Source organism: Plodia interpunctella, chromosome 1, assembly GCF_027563975.2.
Source record: "Plodia interpunctella isolate USDA-ARS_2022_Savannah chromosome 1, ilPloInte3.2, whole genome shotgun sequence".
NCBI lineage: Eukaryota > Metazoa > Arthropoda > Insecta > Lepidoptera > Pyralidae > Plodia > Plodia interpunctella.
Window position 1 is genome coordinate 11496497 of NC_071294.1, and position 20473 is coordinate 11516969.

The window sequence follows — 20473 nt, forward strand, 5'->3', positions numbered from 1 at the left end:
AATTATAATTATTAAAATTACCAGTATATTTAAGCTAATGTTTCAACAAATCCTACCTCTAAAATCCTACAACTACTAAAATGAAATATTGATTTACTATGTAAATATTAATTAATTCACGAAATTATTCAAACACTAGCTGCGCTTCGGGGCTTCGCTCCCGTGGGAATTTCAGGATAAAAAGTACCCTATGTGTTATTCCAAGTTATATTCTATCCGTGTACCAAATTTCATCGATACCAATCAATATCAGACACTGACAGAGATTTGGCTGGCACCAATTTTATTCAGTAAAAGCTAGGCGTTAAATTAACTATGTCATCGATAAATCTGTATACAATGTGTGTATATTGTAATCAGTTCATTATAATATAAAAACTTGTAAATATACAAAGACGACTCACTAGCGCCATCTGTGTAAAATGCTAAACATTAAAATGCTAATTTGCCGACGTGCTTGGAGTTTCATTAAAAAAAAACAAAGAAATAATCGAACCATTATAGGGTCACTCGTGTGACTGTCGGTCCGTCCGTCTGTCACAGCCAATTTTCTCGGAATCTACTGGACCAAATGGCAAGACAGTGTTACTATGACCAAAACAGACTTGCAGAGTAAATAAACATTTGTTTCATATAAGTTGGTTTTCGGGGATGAATTGAGAAATATATTAATTAATTCGAAAAAAAAATGATAGATGGCGCTTTAAATCGTTGGTAGTGGTGGTTTAAATTTGCACGCTGTTGTATTTATTAAAAAAATATTTTTTACAATAATACTGTCATAAAAAACTCATGGAGTACACGCGCGTGACACCCTTGACGTTGCTAGGGACGCCCCTCGATCTCCGTAACTACTAAGCTTCAAATTTTGAAAAAATACAAAATATTATTATTATCTTATAGGTTTTCCGGCAATAAGCAATGAACTATCATCATTGCTTATTGCCGGAAAACCTATAAGAATGCTATAAACTGTACGTAACCCGCTTCACGCGAGTTCAACTCACACTTAACCGGTTTTTTGGTTTCTGCTCACTATCGACGAACTGAGACGGATGTAACCGCGAATCAACATACATTGCTTACTTTTAATGTGTGATTTATATAAAAGCGATGGAAAACCGGCAATGTACGTCGAATTCTTCACAATTTGACAAATGCTTCATCTAAGCTAATGTGACTCTTTGTTTTTGCATTTTGGCCGACATCATCCTCTGCTCCGATGTTAAATTCTCACCTCTGAATCTTTTGTATCTGTGACAAAAGAAAAAAAAATTATCTATGGCTCACGAAACAGCGTATATTATGACAAAGTTGTATTTGTTGTATTTGTTTTTTGTTAAACTGCTAAATAGTTGTATATTTTACAATTTAGCTATTTCGAGATATATCTCGAAAACTACTAACTATATAGTTCAGACTAATTTTCGTTGAATGTGTTCATTGAGCCCAACAGCAATATTTTGAAATCTTTCAATCGACAGTTTTAAGTCTTTAATGTAATTTTAAGTTACCACATCCATGCTTCCATATTTACTAATTTAATACGACTAAATCGCTTATGATGTAAATTCGTCCTCCTAATTTTTAATATATGTATAAGACCTATATTTGTTAATTGACGTCCTTGGAGAAAAGGCTGAGGTGAAGTTTGTTGCGCCGCTTCTTCTTCACCTGCGCTTTGGAAGCCGGCAGTAGACTTAGTTTAAGTAATTTTTGACGTCAATAAGTGATGTATATCATCCTAAATTGAATAAAGAATTTTGAATTTGAATTTGACTAAATCGCTTGGGTTTTTGATGAAATTTGGGATAGATATAGTTAATAAGCATAGGAAGATATACAGGGTAAAAATGATGGACAAACTTACATCGTGTCATAGAACAGCATCTGCTCCTTAGAAAGGGATGGCTTCGTTTCTTGCAGCGCACTCTCTATATCCTCCTTGTACACGACTATCGACTCTAAATTTTTGTCTTCATTGTCCACCTGTCATGTAAATAAAGGTTATATTCAATTGTACTCCATACATTGTTACGCTACACTGTCGCCGAACTCGGACAAATGATGACGCGAATGCATGAACATTGCGTAATTTGTAAGCGTGTTTTTATTTACTGCAATTAAAAACCAGCCATGTATACCGAATCTGTCATCTGTATAATTAGACCGCGAAAGTGTGTATTGGGCTTTAGGGTTCGAAGCCATGTCGGACACAGTACTATCTGTGATATTGCGGTCGATAGTCCTGAGGGATAACGGTGTCGCGGAGCTAACTGAAACACGGGCGTACGTAACAAGCATTTATTCCGGACTGGTTTATAAAATGACATCTCACAACCAAGCTACTTAGACTACCCCCCACCATTTATTATAAACTAACCTACATACATCACATTCCCCCACATCAATCAACCCTTACGTACAAAACCCCTTTGCTACATTTAAACTAACTTAAATCTAAAATATAAAAGTAACATAAAATTTCCCTTAAACTTAATTACATTTTCCTTAACCTACACTGTCGTACAGGACGACTAGGAGGTGGTGTAGTCACAGTTGGCAAGGCGTCCTGGAACTCGGGAGACGCAGGAGCATCCCTCCTGTTCAACCCACTGACTACCGACCCTTTAAGGGGCGTCTCAGCCTTCCCGGCTTCGTCGTTTATCTCCTCCGATTGGGCCGCATCCCCCGCATCCGGCAAGGCTATCTGTGGTTCAGAATTTGTGCTAGACTCGTTTTGGCTGGTATTAAATTCTGTATCAGGGCAAGCGAGCGATGAACGTCCACCCGTCCTCCGTCTCAGTTGATCGATATGCCTATGTAAGACCTCCCCATGCTTATCCCTGATCTTATAGTTACTAGGCCCGACGCACTCGGCCACCTGGCCCGATGCCCACTTCTGTGACTTTAAGTACTGCCTATACCATACGGTTTCATTTGGCCTAAGCTCCCTATTACTTCCTTTTGCCGCTACCTTTTGACGTTGCTGCGCTTCCCTGACTTTACCCTCCCTATTCGGTTTCAGTGCATCTAATTTTGTACGTAACCGTCTGCCTAGTAACAACATAGCCGGGCTTTCCCCAGTTGTCGAGTGCTCAGTATTCCTATAATGCAACAAAAACGTACACAAGGCTTTATCTATGTCTTGTTTCTCCGCACTAGCTTTTTTAATAACTCTTTTTAACGATTTTACAGCATTTTCCGCTAAACCGTTTGAAGCCGGATGGTACGGTGGCGAAAATATGTGCTCAATACCCTGGCTACTCACAAAATTAGCGAATTCCGCGCTAAAAAACGGCGGTCCGTTGTCTGTAACTATCTGTTTAGGTAAACCCCATCTACTGAATAATTCGCTAATCTTTCCTATAGTCCCAGTTGCCGCTGTGCTAGAAACCTGACAAACTTCTATCCATTTAGACATGGCGTCGACTAAAACCAGGTAAGTTTTGCCAAAAATTGGTCCTAGGAAATCTAAGTGAACTCTAGACCAGGGCCGGTTTGGCCAGGGCCACATTCGCGGGGTCTGGCGCGGCGGCGCGTCCGCCTGCGAGGCACACACCGCGCACTCCCGACACAACCGCTCCACGTCCTCGTCCACCCCCGGCCACCACACATAACTGCGAGCTAAAGCTTTCGATTTTACTATTCCCATATGGGGTTCGTGAATCATGCGTAGTACCCTCTCCCTACACTCGTCCGGTACTACCAGCCTATGACCCCACATAACGCACCCTAACTCTTCGTATAACCCGTCTTTACGATTAAAATACGGCTTCATACTCATAATCTCACAATCCGACGGCCATCCGTCTCGTAAATAACTCAAAACTTTAGCGAGAAGCGGATTACGCGACGTTTTACTTTTAATAACATTATAGTCTAACAATAGTTCCTGTTGAATAAAATGTAAATACGTTTGCTCGGGCGCCGGTGCATTACTAGACGCATGACTCATCTGTTTACCGCCGGCGGCCACAGGTAGCCGCGACAGCCCGTCCGCTCCGTTCTCGTCGGTGCGCACGTACTCGATATCGTACGAATAAGCCGATAATATTATTGCCCAGCGTTGCATCCGACTAGCTACCATGGTAGGTATCCCTGTATGTGGTCCGAGTATCGATACCAAAGGCTTATGGTCGGTGCGTAGGGTAAAACGACGACCGTACAAATATTGGTGGAATTTATTAACAGAAAATATAATAGCAAGTGCTTCCCTATGTATCTGAGAATAATTTCTCTCGGCATCGTTGAGCGTGCGCGATACATAGGCAACCGGGCGCTCGCGGCCGCCGCACCTACTCGGCTGCGAGAGCACGCCCCCCACGCCCCGCGCGCTCGCGTCGCAGGTCACTATGAGCGGCAGACTAGGATCATAGTGCATCAAAACTTCCGCGCTAACCAAAAGTCGTTTAACCTCTGTGAACGCTTGTTCACACTGCTGTGACCAATTCCATGTACAACCTTTTTTAAGTAATTCGTATAAGGGAACTAACTTTGTGCTCATGTTCTTAACGAACTTTGCGTAAAAATTTACTAAACCTAAAAACGAACGCAGCTCTGTTACACAGCTTGGTCGAGGTATTTTGGTAATGGCTTGAATTTTTTCTGGATCCGTTCTTATACCATCCCTATTTAAAATATAACCTAAATAACGTACTTCGTTAACTAAAAATACGCATTTATTACTTTTTAACTTTAGTCCATATTTATGCAACCTACTAAATACAGCTTCAACAGCTTGCAAGTGATCCCTTTTAGTTTGGCCCCCTATTATGACGTCATCTAAAAATACTTCGACGTTAGGGATATTATTTAATAAATTACACATTATTCGTTGAAAAATCCCGGCGCTGGATGCTAAGCCATACACCAGCCTATTATACCTATACAGACCTCTATGGGTATTCACAACGGTGAGATTTTTCGTTTCGTCTAACAAAACCTGATTATAGGCCTGAGATAAATCAATTTTTGAGAAAAACTGTGACCCACTTAACCTTACCAGCAAATCGTCTACTTTTGGCAACGGATAGCGGTCTACCACAAGCGCCGGGTTGACTGTAGCTTTGTAGTCAGCACAAATTCTCAAGGAACCATCAGCCTTGCTTACCGGTACGAGAGGTGAGGCCCACTCGGAGCAGTCGACGGGCTCGATGACGCCGTCGCGCAGCATCTGATCGAGCTGCGCGTCGACGCGGTCGCGCAGCGCGTACGGCAGCGGCCGCGCGCGGTGGAACACCGGTACCGCGCTCTCCCGAACCCTCAGAGTCGCCTTGCCCCCCGTGTATGTGCCCAAACCTCCGCTGAATAATTCCTTATATCTGTTGAACAATTTTTTCAACTCATGATCCATTTGTATATGGCTCTTATCTGCACCTATCATATTATTACAATTTGTAAACATTGGTAACTTTATTTTTAATTCTGATAACCACTGCCGTCCTAACAGTGAGGTCGTCCCTCCATCGATAATAAATAACTCTAAATTATTATGAACACCCTTATAATTCACAGTTGGTCTAATGACACCTAGTGGCTTAAGCTTAGAACCATCGTAAAAGTTTAAAATGACGTTGCTAGCCTCAATCTTTAAATGTTTTAAATATTTATTATAAGTTCCTCGGCTTATACAGGATACAGCCGTACCAGTATCCACTTCCATATAAATTGTATGACCTTCTATGACAACGGGCACACTCACCGCCTTATAATCGTTCAGGCATAAGTGGTGAAAATCCTCCCCGCAACTGTCCAGATTCTCGTCCTCTGGCTCCTCCTCTCCTGCGGCATAGTGTACAGCTGCTCTTCGCCCCTGCCTCTGGTCCGGGCACACACGCCTGAGGTGCCCCACCCGCTTGCACTTGCTACAGGTGTATTGGTTAAATCGACACTCTTCCCGATAATGGCCCACTCCCCCACAGCTATAACATTGTCCACTGTGTGTATCCCGACTGCCACTCCTCGCAATCTTGTTGCCGCTAAGGTTCGCTCCGGCGACCTCCGCCCGCTGCGCTCCCGCTCCTCCATGTGTACCGCGCCCGGCTCGGCCCGCCGCCCGTGGCTCCCGCCGCTGCTTGCCGCTGCTGACCGCCAGAGCATGCACATCCGCCGATAGCTCCCGGCTTGCGGCTCCTGTCGCGTCAACCGCAGCTGCGTCGCGTTCCGCGGCTTCTAATGAGCTGGCTAACTTCACCGCGTTAGTAAACGTGAGCGTGTCATCCTCTGCAAATAACCTCTGCCGGATGAGATCACTCCTCAAGCCGCACACGAATTGATCCCGAAGGTTTTCGTTTAATCCGTCCCCCAGCTTACAATAGCGTGTCAACTTTTTTAATTCCGCCACGTAGCTTGCCACATTCTCGTCCGCCGCTTGCCTTCTCTGCCGAAATCTGAACCGCTCTGCCAGTGCCGACGGGGTCGGTTGGAGGTGATTACGTAATAATCTGACCGCACACTCGTAGCTTAGTTCCGCTGGTTTCTTAGGGCTGGCTAGATTCGATAATAGTTCGTAAGCTTCGTCACCCATTACCGCAATTAAAGTAGGCACTTTGAGTTCATTTTTCACACTGTTCACTGTAAAGTACATCTCGAGCCTGTCCACGTAGGACGACCACGCCCCGTTCTTCACGTCGAACTCCCGCACTTTACTAATCGACATAATTGCGATGTCTAACCTGCACGCGTAAATATTGGTACTAATCCTCGTTCGCCAATGTGATATTGCGGTCGATAGTCCTGAGGGATAACGGTGTCGCGGAGCTAACTGAAACACGGGCGTACGTAACAAGCATTTATTCCGGACTGGTTTATAAAATGACATCTCACAACCAAGCTACTTAGACTACCCCCCACCATTTATTATAAACTAACCTACATACATCACACTATCATAGCCGCGTTCGCCTTGGTTCCTACGGTCGAATTTCAAATTCAAACATACACAAACGGCTATCACAGCAGCATGGTAGGATTATTTTCCAGGTCATGTAAGTATACCATCATGTACACAGCTTGACCATAAAGAGATGGCAAAAAATGAGGGCACTAAATTCTCGTAGCTGTCACATTCTTGACGTAAAATGCTCAAGTGTGGCAACATTGCTAAAGTATGGCAACAATTTTGTATGGAAAATTTTTAGTTTCACTTTAATTAATTTCTACTCTTTATGGTCAAGCTGTAAATATGTTTTTAATGATAAGCTCAGATAACAATTTAGTTACTTTTATCTATTCGATTTTGTGTTGTGGGATGACAGCATGCTCTCCATTTAAATTTGCACACCCGTGGTCGGTGAAACATGTAGGATTAAGCTTTTCTTTTAACACCACATTGTAAAAAAATGTAAACTCATATTTTTGCAAATAAATAATCTTTAATCCGTGCTTCATCCAGGCAGAGATCCCAGAGAGGTGAAGTACGGGTCTGTACTCTTTTTAGGCGAACCCTGGGCTTCACAGCTCAGCATGTAACAGGTGAAGATGAAGAGTAGGAAGTAAGATTAACTAACCAATTGTTTCTCCAGCCTGCCGAGTTGAGCGGTGACCAGCAAGGACTTGAGATCGGCCGGAGTGAAGCCTTCGGTCCGGGCCGATAGCTCCCGAAGGTCCACCTCATCGGACACTGCTACGCTCTTGCATAGCGTCATCAGGACTTCGTGGCGACTATTCTGTAAATATAAACTCATTTATGAGGTCATACAAATAAATGAACAATTCACACAGATTGAGTTAGCCCCCAAAGCAAGTTCGAGACTTGTTTTATGGGATACAAACTCAACGATTCTATGTTTTATAATATGTACATTAGACCCAGGACAACCTGAATAAGATCATTTTCCATCTTGACCTAACCGGGAACCGAACCCGAGACTTCCAGGGTAGCAGCCCGGCATGATGGTCTACAGATTTATATATTTTCTTGACATGTTTATTACATATATTTTGACATTTACTTGTAAAACATATACGTGATTTGTGATCTTCAAATGTCTGAAAGTAACATAGGTATCTATTATGTTAGATTATGGAGATCGAGTATGTCATGCACACTCAAATGGTCAAACCGGTAGCGGCGTCGTGGATCGGGTCGGGAAGTTCCCTCTATTGTGGTTGAGCTTCGCGATGGCTGACTCACGCGTCAACTCGTGAACGGGTGCTGCCGGGGGAACTGGTCAGCTCGATCTTTTATTAAAAGTTTTTTTTGTTTGGTTAATTATACATATATATATAAGTATATATATTTTCCTTTCATCAGCACTTGATCACAATCATAATATGTTTCAGTATACCTTTTGACCATGTACTTTATTGTGTACTTACATGTTATATTACTGATAAAAAATTATACATAATTTTTTTACTTCTGGCATAATAAGGACCAACACTGTTTGAATGAGTTTCTTTCGGCATTTCTTCTCAGCAGTGGTCGTTCCGAAATGCTAGTAGTTTGTAGCTTTGGTAAACATCATTTAATTTAGAATATGACGTGAAAAAGTGCCTGTGAAGGCCTAATTTCTGAATAAATGATTTGATTTTGATTTGATTTTGATTTTTGATTCAGAGTCTACAGAAGTCATTTACAAGCTTTTCACAGTATTTTTCTATCACACGGGTGTAGGCTTACGTTAGTTTATGTCATCATTGTCTAACTTGGGAAATTTCTATATATTTCACACAGTATACAAAGCTAATTCAAACTAAATAAAATTTTTATACAACAAAATCAAATTCATGGTGCTTTATAAAAATATAGGAATAAAGGCTATGTTTTCGATGAAATGAGCTAATAAGAAGAAGAATTCTCAAACTTTTCTATTATGTTAATTTTATAACATTTTTTATATTTTGTGACAAAACTGACTGTCGAGGCGGCTGTTTCGCCCTCATCGTAAGGTCATCGAACTGTATGAATCCCATTGAACTGTGACTATACCACGGAGAAGTTCTCACTAAATCCTACTAATATTTTAAATGGGAAAGTTTGTGTGTATGTTTGTAAATTTTTCATGCGAAATCTTACGGACAGAGTGCTTAGAAATTTGATACACGGTTAGAATATAACCTTGAAATACACATAGGGTGCTTTTTATCCTGAAATTCTCACAGGAACGAAACCCCACGGCGCAGCTAGTACAGTACAAATTTAACACAACACAGGCAAAAATAAGCTTTATCGAAGAAGTCCGATCGTCACAAGGAAGAAAAGAAAAAAGGTGAAACATGTATGATTAAAGTTTTTAGTCACTATATCACATTTTTACCTTTTTTTTTTTTTTTGCTTATTAGTTACTATTATGAAGATTTTGGTGGTCACCGTTTTCGGTTTAGTAGACTGCGACCGTGACTACATCGTGTAATGGAAAACTATAATACTTCGCAATAAATTCCTTTATCTAGCATAGAATAATTTGGAAAAAATTGGTGCAAAATGTGACGGTGGGTCTAGTGTCCAATTATGCATCACCTTATTAACACCACATAGTAAAACATTTAAACTCATGTTATTACAAACAAATAATCTTTACATATAAACCATAAATATTAAAGCCTTAATATAAGACCCTATTAATACATCACCAAAGTTATTGAGCATTGCGTTTATCCCAAAATATCAATGAATTTATGGACGTAGTTTGAAATTTCAATTATTCCAATTCATAGTTTATTGTATTCTCTCGCTCTCGCGTACAATGACCCCGGCATAGGCAAAATATAAATAATACAAAAATAATTGCCAGAATTTATCAATGAAAATCGACTTTGTGTGAACCGCTGCGCTGAACCTACCTTTACTATGAAGCGTAGTAGTCAGCTGGCAAACTCTAAGTATTGTAATAAATAATGTTTGATCTTTAGAGAAATATTATAGTTACCAGATCCGGCACTTGTGTGTAGACGTGTATGTGCAGCCGGCCGGCGCGCAGCAGCGCGGGGTCCAGCAGGTCGGGGCGCGCGGTGGCGGCCAGCACGGCGCCAGTCGCGCCGCCCTCCGCGCCGTCCAGTCGCGCCAGCAGCTGGTTCACCACGCGATCGGTCACGCCCGTCGAGTCGTGGCCTCGTCTGAGACACGAAACCTTTTAACTTTATCTTGTACTAGATGTCGCCCGGGGCTTCGCTCCCGTTGGAATTTTGAGATAAAATATGGCCTTTAGCAATCTTGGGTAACGTAGCTTTGTAATGGTGAAAGAATTTTCGAAATCGGTTCGGTAGTTTCGGAGATTACACGTCTTAAAGATACAAACTCATAAGCGCTTACCTTTTTATAATAATATAGTATAGATAACTTCATATTACTGTGCGTGAGATGATTATAGGAAATCTAATATTATAAATGTCTGTTTCGCTTTCACAGCTAAACCGCTGGACAGATTTTGATGAAATATTGTGTACAAATAGTTAAAAACTCCCGTTCAAACGTAGGATAGGTTTTGATTCAATCAACCCTCAATTGACTATAATGGGGGTGAGAGTTTGTGTTCCGCTTTCGCAGAATAACTCGTGCGGACGAAGGCTAGTAAATTATAAAATGTTAATTAAGCATCTCACGTACAAACAAACGTGCAACCAAGATTTTATTAATTGTTTATTTTGTTAGCATATAAGCTGTTATTAATTTTAAATAAAGGTTAATAAGTCTACGAGCACACGACGCAACAGTCTATCCCTAAGACGCCACGTACGATATCCACGATACGTATGTTATATAGTATCTAGTAATATATAATAAATCTAGTAACAAGTAAGAATGCTTCCGCTGAAGGAAAACATCGTGAGACAACATCCAGCACTTTGGTCGATTATCAAATTGTGTGTGAAACTGAGAAGGCAATTGAAATTCAAATTCAAATAATTTATTCAGAAATTAGACCTTCACAGGCACTTTTTCTCGTCAATTTTTATATTTATAGTTATTTCTCACGAGCTACAAACTACTGGCATTTCGGAACGACCACTGCTGAGAAGAAATGCCGAAAGAAACTCATTTGAACAGTATCGGTCCCTATCATGCCAGATCGGCTTACCATTATTGTTTCTTACAATTTTTTTTTTTTTAATTTTGAAAAAATGACAAAGCACTCCATTAATAGTGCTAAAAGTAGTTGTTTGTTTCATTCCAATTATCGTAATTACCACGTCCCTCAGTCATGAGGAATACGATTATGAAGAGAAGAGAATGTATAGCAGACACCAGGTAAGGCATATTGTTAACAATTCACATTTAGGCACTACTTATAATAATGTCACTTACTTGGGCGCAAGGCTGTCAAACTCATCGAAGAATAATATACACGGCTTCTTACTGTCCGCCCTGTTATTAATAAAATCACGTCACATACATATTATGTCGACTATCCAAGGTTCTCCCAACCCTGTGCCCTGGTTCGACTGTGCTAGTCTCAGTAGGGAGATTCTAGTGTCTGCTTTTCGAGTGAGATCAGGTCATGTTCCAATTAACAAGTTTTATTTTCTTATTAAAAAAGCCCATTCGGATGCATGTAATGCGTGCAATAAAACTGAAGATTTGCTTCATGTTTTGTTGGAATGTGATCAGTACTCAAGCTTAAGAAATAAACTCCTGCGTGATCTCTGTTTGGGTGATGGTGAGATCAACATTACGTTGAACAAACCGTTGTCTCGGGAGGCCAGATGTATTTATACATTCTGGAGAGGGGTGATGACGCAAAGGCAGACATAATACCAAATAAAATGGAATTTCCCCATGAGGCTGGCATAGTCGCACCAAGCAACTGAAGCCTCGACAAAAAAAAATACATATTATGTCATACTAGCTGCGCCCATGGGCTTCGCTCCCGTGGAAATTTCGGGACAAAAAGTAACCTGTGTGTTATTCAAGGTTATATTCTACCCGTGTACCAAATTTCGGTTCGGTCCAGTAGATTTTGCTTGAAAGGGTAACAAACAAACAACGAAACATACATACATACATACATACATACATACATACATACATACATACATACATACATACATACATACATACATACATCATCACAAACTTTCGCAGTTATAATATGAGTAGGACAATGACATAAATAAACAAATAAATAAACATTATTTTTTGTAATGTAGATATTTACACGAACATGTGTTTGGAAACATGTGTGTAACACACAATAGTGTGTGTTCTCTCTGTTTTGGTATTTATTTATGTTACTCTGTCTGGATTTTTAATGTCGATTTATTTTATCCATACTAATATTATTAAAGAGAAAAGATTTCTATTTTTGTTTGTAATGAATAAACTCAAAAACTACTGGGCTGATTTTGATGAAATTTGGCACAGAGTTAGGTGAAACCTTCAGGGGTGACAGGCTACTTTTTATTATGGTTTTACCGGAGAGAAGCCGGAGCGGGCGGCCGGTAAAATATCCGATCTTTTCATTCAATTCACATGTAAATTTCCACGAGTATTTTATTGATGGAATCATTTTAATTTGAACTAACGGCACGTCTCGGCTTCCTTCGGGTAAGACCATGATAGATTATACGCCTGAATAATCCCCTGAAATCACACTACATTTTGGTGATGAACGTACAAAAATCGAGTTTTCGAGTTTATTGCTTTCTTACAGCCAGACAGACATTAGCAATAGGGACGCAACAACGCAATATTTTTAAAATATTTCGTTACCCAATCGTCGTAAGCAACTGCCTTCCAAAAAGAAAAATTGAACCCATGCCCCTGTCTATCATAATTTTATCTACTATTCTCTATTATCATTTCTTGTGTGTGACATGTATATCAAATCCATTTATTAAAAAAAAAAAACTAGCTTTCCGTCCCGGCTTCGCTCGGGTGAAAACATAAAAAGTTTTATAATATGTAACGATGTCTTACTGGTCAAAAACATCTCTAACAGCCTTCTCGCTCTGCCCAATATACTTGGACAATAACTCCGGCCCTTTCACTGTTATCATGTTCATATTGGTGAGTTTGGCCAAGCACGAACCGATGTGAGACTTGCCCGTACCAGGTGGGCCATAGAGCAGAATCCCGCAAGACTGAGACGGGAATAGCGCGGGGTACTGTGCGGGAAAGAAACAGATATAACGTTGTCATATTTGTCATCGTGTAGAGTTGAACCACTGTATATTATTCTGTGGATATAATATAGTTAATAGATGTTGCCCGCGGCTTCGCTCCCGTGGGAATTTTGGAGATAAAACATAGCCTATAGCAATCTTGGATAATGTACCTATATAATGGTGAAATAATTTTTGAAATTGTTTCGGTAGTTTCGGAGATTACCCGCCTCAAACATACAAACTCACAAACGCTTACCTCTTCATAAATAATATAGTTACATACACATACAATATAGTTATCATATATAATACAGTTTTATTTTACATTAAAGTTAAATTAATATAAAATACACTTAAAATTAAATAAAAATAATCAAAATTCCCACGCCGGCTCAAGAGTACCCATCACGCTTGCTGCGTTTGTTCTTTGAATTACTATAGATATCCATTGAGACAGATATCACGTGGAGCTTTTGTCATAACCACGACTAACTTAATGACGACCTTGACAGTTGATAGGCAGCAATAGTATACCCAAGGTGGGTTGACGTCGGTTCTAAAATTACAGCCGAGTCTTCACAATTTAAAGTTAATTTTTTTACAGTGACTTCGAACTTCGCGGCGTCACAGCCTTGCATGCAACCGGGAAACACGCTAAGAGGAAAGGTTCTCTTCGTCACTGTGAGTCTTATCACCGATACATAAGGTTCAATATCCAATCGGAAAAACAGTTGCTTACCAAAAGAGGCCAGAATAAGCACTCGGTGAGTTCCCGCTTGACCTCATGTAACCCGCCGACGGGGCCCCAGATATCAAAAGCGTTGGTTTTTTCTTCATCTTTGGAAGTTTCTTCTACAAGTCTCGGCTTAATAACATCAGGATTCGCTTCTGTTATAAATAATAATAAATAAATATATTAGGACAAATCACACAGATCGAGCTAGCCCCAAAGTAAGTTCGAGACTTGTGTCATGGGATACTAACTCAACGATACTATATTTTATAACAAATACATATATAGATAAACATCCAAGACCCGGGCCAATCAGAAAAAGATCATTTTCCATCATGACCCGACCGGGGATCGAACCCGGGACCTCTCGGTTCAGTGGCAAGAACTTTACCAATGCGCCACCGAGGTCGTCAATAAAAAAAATACAACATGTAATTTCTTATAATATCATTATTTTGGAGCCAAAATGGCTCAAGTGGGGGGGGGGGGTGGATAGTAGTAAAAAAGTAACGTCAGATGCCTTTAGGCAGATTAATACATGTCAAAAAATTGTGTGTTTTTAAGAAATACAATCGTTTAAATTCTTAGCTTGCCTACTCACTTTTCTTTTTGACAGCTTTGAAGATCTTCTTGTTGAAGTAGTCTACGATGTCTCTGACGGTGCAGCCGGCCGTGTCCATAGACAATCTGATGACGTCATCGTCCAACACCTCGAACTCTTCGCGGATCTTGTCATTTATCAGGTGTCTAAACAATTCTGTTCTTTGCTCCTGGGAAAAAAGGAAGAAAATCTTGTATTTTGTTCTAAACAAAAGTTACATAATTGAATTTAAGTAAATTCAATTATTTTTATATTTTGATCTCTCTCATGTACGCTTTCCGGTTTCATTCGGGGCTGTGATGCAGCGAAGCCCGGGCTCATAGTGAAATCTAAAAATGTTGTAGATCCGAATCATGTGGTTTCACAACCGGCCGCCTGCCAAACGTCAACCATCTTTGGGAATGCTATTGCCTATCATCTGTCAAGGCTATGCGTCTAGTAGTCGCCTCGCACGAAATCCATGGAAAGATGAGCGAATAACTGCGTATATATTCAAGGGACTTAGCACGAACATTTTTTATTTAATGTATCTGACGTTTCAACGACCATGCAATCGTCGTGGTAACTGCCAGTAAGAGAAAAAAAAGATTTTCGTGCTTAGTCCCGTAATTCATATTCATACTATTTATTCGTCAACCAATCTACACTATTATTATAAAGAGGTAAGCGTTTGTGTGTTTCTATGTTTGAGGCCGGTAATCTACGAAACTACAGTGTCGATTTCAAAAATTCTTTGACCATTAGAAAAGTAAATTATCCATGATAGGCTATATTTTATCTCAAAACTCCCCCGGGAGCGAAGCCCCGGACAACATCTAGTAAATAAAAATAACAATAAAAATTTAATTATGTGTTCAAAGCGCGAAAGCTTTATAAACACTTAGGATATACCTAGTCATATTTTAGGGCGGAAATCAAACGCCAACCAACTTACCTGTGGAATTTCCGCGATATCAAAGTGTGCCGTGAACAGGGGTTTCCCGCTAAACCGACTGAGGGTGGGGTGTAGGGAGTTCAAATTGATGGCCGTCATCACCACGCACACGCCCGCGCAGGTCTGCAGCAAATGCTTGATCACCACTGCTAGTCTGAGGAGGATAGATATTATTTATTTTTTAGGACATTAGCGTGAATGGCGGCAGCTTTACTATGTGCCTATGTTTGGTCAGCCTTATAAATACTATTATTATAAAGAGGTAAGCGTTTGTGAGTTTGTATGTTCGAGGCGGGTAATCTCCGAAACTACCGAACCGATTTCAAAAATTCTTTCACCATCAGAAAGGTACATTATCCAAAATTGCTATATGCTATATATTTTACATCAAAATTCCTACGGGAGCGAAGCCCCGGGCAACATCTAGTATAAAAAGTACTGCCCCTATCGCGTCTGTCTGTATGAAAACTAACTACATTACGGTACGGTTGTACCATTTTCACAAATAGATAGTGTAATTGCCGAGGAAGGTTCTGGTGTACAATTATTATGATCTTATGCGAACGAAGTCAGGACGGGCCGCTAGTTAACTATCCGAATCGGCCCACAAACTTTCTCATCTCGCAACTATTAAAAATGAGAAAATCCGTCACGCTTTCACGGTTAAATCTGCTGGGCCAATTTTGATGCATTTGATGCATATTTACAAACAGAACCTTGAAGAAATCCTACATCTGGTTTAACCGTGACAACGTGATAGATTTTCGCATTTTTAATATATGTGAGACCTGAAAGTTTGAATATAGGTGAAGACCTTTAAAGAAAAAGCTAAGTCACACATGTACAATCCAGAATAATTCCCACCTCTGATAATAAGCCACGTCCTGCGGCGAGGCGCCGTCGACAGAGGCCGGCACGAGCGCGTCCACGTCGTCACAGAGGAGCACGGCCGGGCTCCGCTCCTGGCACAGCAGCAGCGCTTTGCCCAACACCTCCGGGATGTCTTTGCGGCCCTTTCGAGACAAAGGGCAGGTTTACATTACACTATGCTATATACTATTCACAGTGCGCCATTGTGAACCTATCACATTGCGGTGTGATTGTCGTTGCGTCACAATGGCGCACTGCGATTGGTTGACTGCGTCTCACTGCGAACCGATTCGATGGTGAAGCGCAAATAGTATAGTTGCACTACGCCTTTACTATGCATACATAATAATGCCCTCATCGATGGTGTAACAATAAGGCATGTTGCCACGGTCTTCTAGCCGAATGGGCGCCCCGCGCCAGCTAACAGCACTTATCTTATTCATTTATCTAAAATTTGATTGGCAGAGAATGCCCTATGGCATAGTCTATTGTTTACTTTTTAATCTGTACAACATAAATTAATTAAAAAATAACTATATATATATATTTTACAAATAACTCGTAGCATTGAAAAATATCTTGACGCAAGAGACATAATGCGACATTTTAAATGCAATAAAAAAGACGCACCTTTAGGGATCTGCAGTGGAGGATATGAGACCAAACGGTGAGTTCCTTTTGGATTATGTGGCAGAGGGATGATTTTCCAGTGCCACTTTTACCTGAAAAATTATATTATATATGGCTTGATAAAATAACAAAAATATCCACAATACAATCTTAAAAATAAGAAACATCTTATTCAATAAAGTTATAGTTGAAATAAGTATTGTTTCGATTTTTTAATTTCAAATGACACATCCTCAATAGAGCAAAATAGTTAATACATATATTGTTTATTTTTAGTCCCTCACCTGTTATTAAGACATTGCTCTTAATTTCCGAAGCACCTTTGAAACTAGCCTCTCTATGTATTTCAAAATATATATTCAACATAACCTTATGGAGCAAACATTCCATTGACACCATGCTTCGGCAGTAATTCTTATAATCATACTCCAGTTTCGACACCGGCAGCTTAGGAAGCACCAAGTCCGAGTCACTCAAACATTTTGCCGACAAAGTGCAATGTCTGAACGATTCACTATTCAACATTGTATATTTCAAGTTGTCCGGCTTCAAATTCAATTGCAAGAATCCACAACTTATTTGTGTATTCTGCTTTACTATACCATGATTTATAAGAAACTTTTTCCCCGAATGTGTGTTGTCTATTACACAGCTTTTAAATTTGTCTATGACATCGATTTCAGTCTGTATTTGGTCTGAATATGTTATTAAATCTATATGTTCCGGCTGATTTACATTATCTCCGATTATTGTAAAGATAATTCTAGTTCCGTTTTCTATATGAATAATTGTGTTCAATGACTTTGGTATAAGTACTGTATGAATATTTTTGTGATACACTTCATGGCACAAACTTCTGAATACCACACTATCTATAGGCACTATTTCCACACACAGATCATCAATTTGATTATTATTACTCTCACTATCGTCTTCACTATCCTGTATCAAAGAAGGAATGTTCTTCATAGTTGCCAGTACAGCAGTTAGTTTCTTATATTTCTCTGCCAATTGGTCTTCATGTATAAAAACTATGTATGGATGTATTAAATTGCGTTTCCCGTCACTGTCTATTGGTATTGCTCTTAAAACTAGTCTGTCTGGTGTGTTTAAGTGTGGCCGAAGTAGGCCTTTGTTTATTAAACCTATATTTTTAAATTTCTCATTACTTTCAGGCACATTTGCGGAGGTATTTTGTGTTAAGCCATGGAAGCTGTCAAACGGATCGATTTTCACGACCACTCTGCTGTGTGTGACCAGAAGACCTGTCTGCTTTGGTGTGAAAATTACAGGTAGTGATGAAGATATCCACACAATGGCCTTCTGGTTTGCTACTACTACCCTTAGATGATCCAAAAGCCTCAACTGTAACAGCTCTACATTATATTCCTTAAAGAAAAAAATAACTAAGTATAAAAATTTAATTTATGACACAATTTTATTCCTCATGTTTATTGGAAGCAATGTACAACCGCAATACATACTTATATGTATCTTATAACACAAAATTAACCCTTTTCATCCTGGAGATAATAATCCAATCCGATCAGCCTAATGGGAACTAAAAAGGGGTAACATACCACACACACTTCTACATCACTGTAATCCAGTGTATACTAAATTTCAGCAAAATCCACACTTGGTAGATTTTTATGATTGATATACATCCTTATACACTCACAAACTTTTTCATTTATGATAATACTGGAATCATCGTTGAGAAAAGTCAGTCAGATAAAATCTAATATTAATGTTTTAAACCTATATGGTAAACCAAAATCATTTTATTTTTTTATTTTAATTTATTTCGGAAAAACAAACAGTTACATAATAGAGCTTAAGTATAATACACATAGTTGTAATAATAATAATAATTATGCAACCCACAGTGTTTTTCTCAGCTTAACAAGTTCCATTTAGCAGTGATGTTGCCACTAGAGGTAAAGTAATTAATTATTTTTTTTTTCATGATTGAAGGTAAGTGAGAAATATGTCATACCAGTATTTGTTGGTCATCAGGGCTTTCAGTCTCAATGAACAGTTCCTCCAGAACTCTGATGTCTCCATATGGGGACACAAACACGTCCAGCCCCTCCTCCAACCCAATCAGCTGACTGAACACCGGGTTCACTGCCAACTGACCTTCTGGAACGTTATTGCTGTACACCACCCAGAGGAGTGTTTGAATTTCTCCTGCTATAAGTTGAATGCATTGTGTCTGGAATAAAGTATATTTTAATTTTATTAAATTACTTAGATATTATTAAGTTACATGAGACAGAACTGAGAGAAATAAGTTTTTCCCCAGCATACAGTGGAACATATAGCTAAAAATATTAGTTAAGAGAAGTGTGGTTCCTTAGAATAAGACAGCCGAAAATGGCTCAGGAAGAAACTAAGAAGCTCAGACTATAGAAAGTAGAAAATCTAAACAAAAGTAACCTCAAACCATTTTGCAAGATATTTTTAGTAAATAAATTACGATGCCTAATTTTCCACTGTTACTGGCATTTCTTACTATTTACCTGTTCATTATTGGTGCTGTACTTTGGACTGATATAAACGAAGCATGATTTTTCATGTGTGTAAACCACCTTCAGCCGTGTACCACCTAACATGATGAAATAAATGTATCAGATAACTTATATAGATCTCCAAACACTAAATTGAACAACGACTACTGCTCTAAAGGGTTTGTTTTATTCACATTCCTGTGAATGTTTAATTAATTATACTATTGTTGTATTGAAAACTTGTAATCACAATCACAATTTCATTTTCATTGTCTGATTATTTATATCAACAATATAATTCAACCAATGTCAGTGTCAAACCAATGTCAAAAGATGCCAAAATACAGGGAAAGAAAAAAAGATGACCAAAGTACGTTTCATTCCGTGGTATCATTCGTGTTTCATTCACAGAATACTTCCGTGCTTTATTGTTCATATCAGATATAAAAACATTACATTGAAGATTCATATTCATTTATTTGCCCACTAAGTGTACAATTCTGGTCTTAAAATTATTATATAGTTACTTATAACATAGTCACCTTCTACAGGTATTGCAAATTATTATTGTATTAGTATTGTAGGAGTACCTTTAAATTCCATGGTATGTATAAATCTCAGATATAAACACATTACATAATGTAATGTTCCACCACAAGCCACGGATTAAGAAAATTACTTTTAATCCTATATCTGTGTATTTATTTTATTTATTACATTTTACATACTTTAGTTTTAGCTAGCTACACCTAGGTGCAGCCGGTCTTAGTTGGCTACGGTTTGGTGTAGGCTGCTAATGTTTGACTAAACCTAAGTTTAGCCTTTTTCATTTTTGAACTCTTACTTTAACTTTAACTAAAAGTAAGTAATAACTCAATGATAAAAATATTATTAGAACCAGACTGTAAGTAAGTCTGGTCCTAATAATATTTTTGCACACATATTCTGGCTGGAGATATGCCAGAATATGTGTGCTACTGACTAGTGGTGAGTGGCTAGGCTAGTACAGATGAGTACAGTCCTACACAGTAAACAGTTATTTAACGTTTGCGTTTCTAAATAGCTGATAAACATAGTGCGGTTACAAAATAGAAAAAAAAACCTAAGCAAAGATTATATCACAGATATAAGAACATTTCTCT

At 39.1% G+C, this 20473-nt stretch overlaps 1 protein-coding gene across 1 annotated transcript; it reads right to left on the reverse strand.

The window, feature by feature from the left end:
- Positions 1-19633, reverse strand: Pex1 (Peroxin 1). The gene is made up of 14 exons (XM_053750388.2): positions 19344-19633; positions 18818-19036; positions 17103-18207; positions 16819-16910; positions 16183-16331; positions 15319-15472; positions 14385-14553; positions 13790-13938; positions 12863-13050; positions 11252-11311; positions 9876-10062; positions 7512-7670; positions 1871-1989; positions 1-1254 (listed from the first exon to the last, which is right to left on the reverse strand). The coding sequence occupies exons 1-14, from the start codon at positions 19434-19436 to the stop codon at positions 1167-1169; spliced, it is 2931 nt and encodes a 976-aa protein (XP_053606363.1). The 5' UTR covers positions 19437-19633; the 3' UTR covers positions 1-1166.
- Between the last annotated feature and the right edge of the window lie 840 nt (positions 19634-20473).